General features: G+C 46.8%; 1 protein-coding gene across 1 annotated transcript in view; it reads left to right on the top strand.

The window, feature by feature from the left end:
- Positions 1 to 2,963: 2,963 nt before the first annotated feature.
- Nlrp12 (NLR family pyrin domain containing 12) overlaps positions 2,964 to 8,914 on the top strand; it is a 26,129-nt gene continuing 20,178 nt past the window's right edge. Inside the window, exons 1-2 of the mRNA XM_017796788.1 lie at positions 2,964 to 3,252; positions 4,891 to 4,971. Coding sequence (XP_017652277.1) covers positions 2,964 to 3,252; positions 4,891 to 4,971 — 370 coding nt within the window. The remainder of the gene's footprint in view (positions 3,253 to 4,890; positions 4,972 to 8,914) is intronic.

The following is an 8,914-nucleotide window of genomic DNA, read 5'->3' as shown; positions in this document are numbered from 1 at the left end:
TATATAATATATATTTTTTTTAAGAGTAGTTGAAGGTCATCCTCAGTTACTTAGTGAGTTCAAGGCCAGACTGATGACATAAGACCTTGTCTCAAAAAACAAATGGCTGGAGTGAAACAGGTGATTTCTGAGATGAGCTGACTTCCATTTCTTCATGCAGACAATGGTTATGCATGCAGTGTTTTTTAATTTTAAAACTTTTGGGCCTTGGAGAGATGGCTCAGCAGTTAAGAACACTGGTTGTTCTTGCAGAAGACCCAGGTTTGATTCCCAGCACCCACATGGCAGCTAACCTCCAGTTCCAGGGGATCTATCCCACAGCCTCTCCTGTCCTCCACAGACATTGCACGACATGGGTGCACTTACCTACGTGCAGGCAATACACGCATACACATAAAATAAAAATAATAAATATTAAAAAAACTTTTAAGCCAGGCGTGGCGGCGCACGCCTGTAGTCCCAGCACTTGGGAGGCAGAGGCAGGCGGATCTCTGTGAGTTCAAGGCCAGCCTGCTCTACATAGTGAGTTCCAGGACAGCTGGGGCTACAAGGAGACCCTGCTTCAAAAAGCAAAAAAAAAAAACAAAAAAAAACAACCCTTTTAATAATAACATTTGTTTATTTATGGGGGTGTGTCACAGCACATGTATGAAAGTCAGAGGACAAACTTCCAAGAGTCAAGTCTCTCCTTCCATCATGTGGGTACTAGGGGTCAAACTCAGAACTCATATTGTCAATCTTTACAGCAAGTGCTTTTACCTGCAGAGCCATTCACCATCAGCCCCTGAGTGTGAGGTGTTTGTTTTATTTTGTTTTGGAGACAGGGTCTTACTATGTAGCCCTGGCATGCTTGGAAGTCTTTATATAGACCAGGCTGGCATGGAACTCACAGAGATCCACCTACCTCTGACTTTGAGTGATAGATGTTTGTTTGTTTGTTTGTTTGTTTGTTTGTGAGATAGAATCTCACTCTGTAGTCCAGATTAGAAAAGGACTCTCTCTGTAGCTTAGGCTGGCCTCAAATTCATAGCAATCCTCCTGTCTCAGCCTCCCACATCCTGGAATTATAGACTTGAGCTACCATGACTGACTTTAAAAAAAAACAAAACAACTTTTTGGTTGTGTATTTGTGTGTTTGTGTCTTTAAGTGATGTGTGTATGAGATGTGTGTGAGAGTGTATACACGTACTTGTGTTTCTGTCTGTGATGTATGTACATATGTGTGCTTATGAGTGTGTATGTATGTGAGGTCTGTGTGTGTGAGTACAGGCATGCATTTGCCACATTGCATGTGTGCAGGCCAGAGCAGAGGAAACCTGGGTGTCAGTCTCTGCCTCCCCCAAGCTTGAGACAAGGCTGCTTGCAGCTGTGTGCACCAGATCCACTGGTCTTCCAACTTCCAGAAGTGAGTCCAGCTCTGTGTGAGTTCTGGGCATCCCAACTCAGGTCCTGGAGTGTGTATAGCAAGCCCTTCACCCGTGGAGCAATCAGCCTTGTTTGTGTGTGTGTGTATTCATTTGGGAAACGATCTCACTATGTTGTTCAGTCTGGTTTTGAACTTGCCGTAAAGCCTAATGCAGCCTGGAACTTGCAGTCTTTATATGCCTCAGCCTCAGCACTAAATCCAGTGTCTCCACAACCACAAACAATTTTTATTTTTCTTTGTTGTTGTTTTGGTTTGGTTTGGGTTTTTTCGTTTGTTTGTTTTTTTCTTTTGAGACTGGGTCTCCCTGTAGCCTGCAGCCTCAGCTGTCCTGGAACTCACTATGTAGACCCGGCTGGCCTTGAACGCACAGAGATCCACCTGCTCTGCCTCCCGAATGCTGGGATTAAAGGCGTGTGGAACCACGCCCGGCTGTGGTTTTTTAAGACAGGGTCTCCTTGCATCCCCAGCAGATCTAGAACTCTCTATGTAGACCAGGCTGGCCTCAATCTCACAGAGATCCGCCTGTCTCTGCATCTCAAGTGCTGGGATTAAGGGCACATGCCACCATGCCTGGCACCATACACAAATTTTTTAAATATTTTTATATTATGTGTATGAGTATATTGTCTGCATGTATGTAAATGTGCCTATGTTGTATGATGCCTTCAGGGGTCAGAAAAGGGCTTTGGACCCCCTTGGAGTTGCAGATAGTTGTTAGCTGCCATGTGGTTGCTGGGAATTGAACCCGGGTCCTCTGCAAGAGCAGCTAGTGCTCTTAACCTCGGAGCCATCTCTCCAGCCCCGCATACACAATCTTTTTAATGGTTCTGAGAATTGAACCCAGGGTCCCGTGCATGGCAGACAAGCTTTCCGCCACTGTGCTCTATTCCCACCTCATCTCACCCCTCTTTAGTGTGTGTGTGTGTGTGTGTGTGTGTGTGTGTGTGTGTGGTGCGTGTGTGTGTGGCTGGCCTCAAATTTACCATTTGGCCAGCTAGACCCAGTTTCCTGCAGTGCTGGGGCTGGAACCCAGGGCTTCATGCATGCTAGGCAAGCACTGTACCAACTGAGCCACTTCCTCAGCCCCCTCACACACACACAAACACACACACACACACACACACACACACACACACACACACACACACCGCAGGTTCTTGCATCTTCTGGGAAGAGGCCCAGCCTCCATTGTGGTTACTCAAGCTACACAGAACTTTCTGAAAGGTGGAAAAAGAGTGGCTGTTCCCGTCAAGGGAGCTGGGAAGACAGAGCTGAAGTTAAAGTCATTCTTACAGTCAAGCGTTCTTGGGGTTGCCTCATACCTCACTTCCTCTTTCTCTGAGCAAACACTTGGTGAGAGAGGCAAGCAGCAGAGAGAGAACTTGCCTCCCCCTCAGCCACATGGCCACACCCATTTGCCAAACCCTTGCCCCCCTCTACTTGTCAGTGCGAAGGTGGCTGGTGGTGGCATGCTGGAATTGCCTTTTGTCCCCCCTCAGAGAAACGGTAGAGCCTCCAGCTCCAGTGTAGCACCCCCATGCTACCAGCCACAGCCAGGGATGGCCTCTACCGCCTGTCCACCTACTTGGAAGAACTCGAGGCTGCGGAACTGAAGAAGTTCAAGTTATACCTGGGAACAACAGCAGAGCCAGGCCAGGACAAGATCCCCTGGGGACGCATGGAGACTGCTGGTCCCCTAGAAATGGCCCAGCTGCTGGTGGCCCATATGGGGACAAGAGAGGCCTGGCTGCTGGCTCTCAACACCTTCTACAGGATCCACAGGAAGGACCTGTGGGAGAGAGGGAGGAGAGAAGACCTGGTGAGGGGTAAGGAGGGGGTGGAGAGTTCAGCCTGAAGTCCACCCATTCCCTGATCCCTCACAAGCTAGAAGACCTAGAATTCCAATTTCAGACCTTTTATCTTGAGCCATACTGTCTTCTGCCTAGACCTCTCTCTCCCCCTCTTTCTAAAATAATTACATTTGTGTGTGTGTGTGTTGCGGGGGTGGTAGGGGTACCATAGTATACATGTGGAGGTCAGAGGACAACTGGCCAGAGTCAGTTCTCGCCTTCCATTATGTGGGTCCCGGGAATTGAACTCGGGTCATCAGTCTTGGTGGAAAGCACCTTTATCTGCTAAGCATCTTACTGGCCGTTTGTTTTGTTTATTTGTTTTCTTTATTAACATATATTCATTGCAGGCAATAATGGGTTTCATTATGACATTTTCATAGACATACATAATGTACTTTGATCATTGCTCTCTCCTGTTTTCTTCCCACTCCTCCTGATTCCCTTCCTCTTCCCAAATTCTTACCTTTCTACTCCGATGGATGGCCTTAAAAAATCATTTATTGGGACTGGAGAGATGACTCAGCAGTTAAGAGCACTGGCTGTTCTTGCAGAGGGCCCAGATTTGGGTCCCAGCATCCACATGGTGGCTAACAACCATCCTTAACTCCAGTTCCAAGAGGCCCTACACCCTCTTCTGACCTCTGCGGGAATTGCATGCACCAGTGCATTTACATCCACGCATACACATAAAAATAAATAAATAATGGCTCTAGAGAGATGGCTCAGCAGTTAAGAGCACTGGCTGTTCTTGCAGAATACCTAGGTTTGATTCCCAGCACCTACGTAGCAGTTAACAACTATCTGTAACTCCAGTTCCAGGGGAATTGGACACCCTTTTCTGACCTCCACAGGTGTTGCACAACACGGGTGCACTTACATACATGCAGGCAATACACTCGTACACATAAATAAAATACTAAAAAAATGTAAGTATGGGGCTGGAGAGATGGCTCAGTGGTTAAGAACTGTTGTTTTTCCAGAGGACCTGGGTTTGATTCCCAGCATCCACATGGCAGCTAACAACTATCTCCAGTTCCAGGGGACTCCGATGCCCTCTTCTAACCTCCATGGGCATTGCATGACATGCATGCACGTAGGCAATACACTCGGACACAAAAAATTAATTAACTAAATACTTTAAATATTTTTGAAATAAAAATAAAACAAACATACAATAACAAGTAAATGAATAATTAAACATTTATTTTTAAATTTGTTTTTTATTTTTATTTTATGTATATGAGTACTTTGCCTGCCTGTACGCAAGTGCACCATGTGCGAAAAATACACATGGAGCAGGAAGAGAGTGTCAGATTTCCCCCCAGAGCTGGAGTTGAGGACAGTTGTTAGCTGCCATATGGGCACTGGGAACCAAACCCAGGTCCTCTGCAAGAGTAGCCAGTGGCCTTAACCGCTGCGCCATCTCTCCAGCCTGGTTTGGTTTTTGAGACACGGTCTCATTATGTAGTCCTGGGCAACCTGCAGTCCTCTCTGTAGCCCACACTGACCTTGAACTCATAGAGATCTGCCCTGGGTTTGGTCCCCAACTATGAAAAAAAGAAAAAGCAGCTACTGTCACCGACTGCTGACCTCCCCAAATGTGTCTTACAGCTACAGTACACAATGGTTTGTGTTCCCTTGAGAGCCAGTCAGCGAGCATTCTGGGTGTCTCTCCTACAGCTCCAAGAAAAGGTGAGCCATGAGCCCTGTGCCTATTAGAATGCATCAGCTACCTGTAACCATCTACCCAACTTTGGGCATGTCTAGCAGAAAGAATACTTATTTAATGTTGGCATATAGCAGAGTCTCCATCCAGTAGGTGGTGGATAAACATTACCTAAGCACTGATTTCTTTTTTAAATTTTTTAATTAAACTTCTATTTCTTGTGTGTGGCAAGCCATGACATGTATGTGGAGGTCAGAGAACAACTTTGCAGAGTAGGTTCTTTCCTTCTACCTATATGTGTGTGTTCTGGGGTTTGAACTTGGGTCATCAGGCTTAACAGCAAGCACTTTCACCCACTGAGCCATCTTGCTGGCCCCAAAGCCCCAATTTCTTCAATTCAATCAACTTCTATATGTCAGCCATTTTTCTTAAGACTTTCTGCTTTGTTGTTTGGCCTGGAATCGACCATGTCATCAAAGTTAGGCTTGGACTCTTGACCCCTTTACCTCCCAAGGGATGGGATTACAGATGCCAGGCTCTAGTCCTAAGGTTGAAAGATGGCTACCAAACTACCTCACACAAGTGAGTCACAAACAAGAAGGGAAGCAGGGAGCCTAGCATGATGGTTCAAGCCTATAATTCCAAACTTTGAGGAGGCTAAGACAGGTGGGTTAACTTGGACAGCATTGTGAGTTATAGGCCAGCCTGGGCTGCAGGATGAAACCTTGTCTAAAAAAAATAGGATGGAGGTGCGGGGGAGGTGGGGGCTTGGGGTGGCCTGGAGAGTTGGATCATGGGTTGAGAGCACTGGCTGGAATTCCATTCCAAGCACTCACATAGTGACTAATAACCTAAACTCCAGTTCCAGGGGCTCTGACTCCCTCCTCTGGCCTCCATGGGCACTGCATGACATGGGTACGCTTACATAAATGCAAGCAAAACAATCATACATGTAAGATAAAAAACGAATAAAACCATTTTCTTTTTTAAGAAAAGAAAAAAGGGGAGGCAGGCAAGGGTTGGGGCTGTAGCTCAGTGATGGAACACTTGTCTGCTCTGAAAAAGACCCTGGGTTTGATTCTTAGCACCACAAAGATTAAAAATAAAACACATGGGGCTGAGCACAGATGACAACAGGAAGCCCACTGCTCAAACCACAGCAGGCAACAGGGCCTAGGGTCACACGCCTGTCATCTCAATACTCTGGAGGTGGAAGCAGGATCTTCTAGTTTGGCTTCTGTTGCTATGGCAAAGGAAGCCAGGGCCAAAATCTGGAACAGGAATGGAAGTAAAGACCACAGACAGAGGAAGGCTGCTTACTGGCTTGCCTCCCTGGATTGCTCAGAAACCCTTTTTTTCTTTTTCTTTTTTTTTTTTTTTTTGAGACAGGATCTCTCTGTAGCCCCAGCTGACCTGAAACTTGTGTCTCTCCAGTCCCCTGTTTAGTATTTTTTAAAATTAATTATTTTATGTAGATGAGTGTTTTGCCTGAATGTATGTAAGTGCACCTGTTTCCTGAAATGCCCGCAGAGGCCAGAAGAGGGCATCAGATCCCCTGGAACTGGAATTACAGATGTTTGTTAGCTGCGATGTGACTGCTGGGAATCGACCTTTGTCCCCTACAAGAGCAGCCAGTGCTCTTAACTGCTGAGCCATCTCTCCAGCCCCGATTTAGGGTTTTTAAATTTTATTTTCTATGTATATATATATGCTTATGTGTATTTGTGTGCACCTGTTGTGTGCAGATGCTCGCAGAGGTCAGAAGAGGATGTCAGATCCCCTGGAGCTGGAGTTACAGGTGGTTGTGAGCTGCCTGATGTGGGTTCTGGGAACCAAACCCAGGTCCTCTGAAGAGCAGCAAGTGCTCTTAACCGTTGAGCCGTGTCTCAAGCCCCACCCCCCGGCTTTATTTTTATTTTTGACATGTGAGTACAGGTGCCTGCAGAAGCCAGAAACATGGGATCCCCCTGCAGCTGGAGTTACAGGCAGTTGTGAACCACCCAAAGATGCTGAGAACTGCCTTGGGTCTCCTGCAAGAGCAGTTCATACTCTTAACCACTGAGCCAGCTCTCCAGCCTGTCAAGATTTATATTTATGTGTATGTATCTGTGTGTGTGCCATGTGAGTGCAGGTGCCCTTAGAGGCCAGAAGAAGGCATTGGATCCCCTGTAACTTGAGTCACAGGTGGTTCTGAGCTGCGTGACATGGTGCTGGCAACTGAACATGGGTACTCTGCAAGAGCAGCACTCTCTTAACCACTGAGAGATCTCTCTGGCCCCCTTGGTGACTCCTGCAATCTGTACTCCTGAAGTTTCCAGCTCCATTGACAGGCAATGCCTCTGAAGAGTCTCCTCTCTAGCAAGTGTTCACTACTGTAGAACTTTTTTTTTTTTTTTTTTTTTTTTTGGTCTTTTGGAGACAGGGTCTCCCTGTAGCCCAAGCTAGCCTGGAACTTGCTATGTAGACAAGGTTGGCCTTGAACTCACAGTGATCTACCTGCTCTGCCTCCTGAGTGCTGGGATTAAAGGCACGTGCCACCATGCCTAGCATACTACTGTAGAACTTTAGGAAGAGAGCCTTATGAATCTTGGAACTTTCTAACTCTCCGAGTTCTGTAAATTTTGTGAACTTCCCAAGCCTGATAAATTTCATTAGCTTGTTGAGTCTGGTGAACCTCCCTCTCGGAGGAAACGGTTCAAGTCAGAGAACTCAATAGCCATGGGACAGATGCAGAGAGCTTTACTGGATTGCCACATCCTAATGCCTTAGCTTCCCACAAGAACGGAAGGTCTTTCCAGAGAAGGGTCACCTTTCAGGACAGGTAGGCATCCGACAGTGGTTTACAGTCACCATGAATTCATTGCAAATTTCTGATGAGAGGTGGAGTGGTGGTTTCCACCAGTATCCCCAGCACTCGAGAGGTTGAGACAGGGAAATAGAAAACCTGGGCTGTGGAGCAAAACTCTGGCTCAAAAAATAGAAAAGCATAGTGGTGTATATCTATAATCCCAGCACTGCAGAAGTGGAGGCAGGAAGATGAGGGGTTCAAGGTTATCGTGGGGCACATAGTTTGACGTTAACCTGGACGATAAGATACCTTTTCTCCAACAAACAAAAAGCAGCATGGGGAAGGGGAATGTTGGATGTAGCTCAACTGATTGAGTGCTTGCCTCGTACTTCAATGCATGAAGTTCTGGATTCAATCCCCAGCACAGTATAAACGGGGATTGGTGGTGCACAGCTGGAATTCCAGCACTTGGGAGGTGGGGATGAGAGGATTGGATCAAGAGTTTAATGTCATCCTTGGGTACATAGCAAGTTTGAGGCCAGTCTGGCCTATGTGAGACCCCATCACTCAATTTACTGCTCTAACAGAAGACCAGAGTTCGGTTCCCAGTACCTACATGGTGGCTCACAACTGTCTTTAACTCAGCTCCAACACCCTCTTCTGGCCTGTGTGGGTGCTTGCACTGGTGTGCCCATATTTCTGCACAGCATATACATAATTAAAAGGGCTGGAGAGGGGCTGGAGAGATGGCTCAGCTCTTGAGAGCACTGGTTGGTCTTACAGAAGACCCGGGTTCAAATCCCAGCAACCACGTGGCAGCTGGCAACTGTACGGAGCTCTGGTTCCAGAGGATCCGACAGCCTCTTCTAACCTCCCTGAGCATTGCACGACATGGGTGCATTTGCCTACATGCTGGCAGTCCACACATGCACATAAATAAAAATAATTTTCACTGGGCGTGTTGGCGCACGCCTTTAATCCCAGCACTCGGTGGAGGCAGAGGCAGGCGAATCTCTGTGAGTTCAAAGCCAGCCTGGCCTACATAGTGAGTTCCAGGACAGCTAGGGATACAGGGAGACCCTGTCTCAAAAAGACCAAAAAATTATTGGATGAACTGTCTTCTTCATGAATGCACGTTTATTTCGAGAACTTTTAGATCCCTCCTGTCTTCTGTAGACTGT

The sequence above is a fragment of the Nannospalax galili genome, unplaced genomic scaffold, assembly GCF_000622305.1.
Source record: "Nannospalax galili isolate Female #2095 unplaced genomic scaffold, S.galili_v1.0 scaffold632, whole genome shotgun sequence".
In the NCBI taxonomy this organism is placed as follows: domain Eukaryota; kingdom Metazoa; phylum Chordata; class Mammalia; order Rodentia; family Spalacidae; genus Nannospalax; species Nannospalax galili.
Note: the sequence above shows the minus strand (reverse complement) of the source record. Positions and strands in the feature narration are given on the sequence as shown.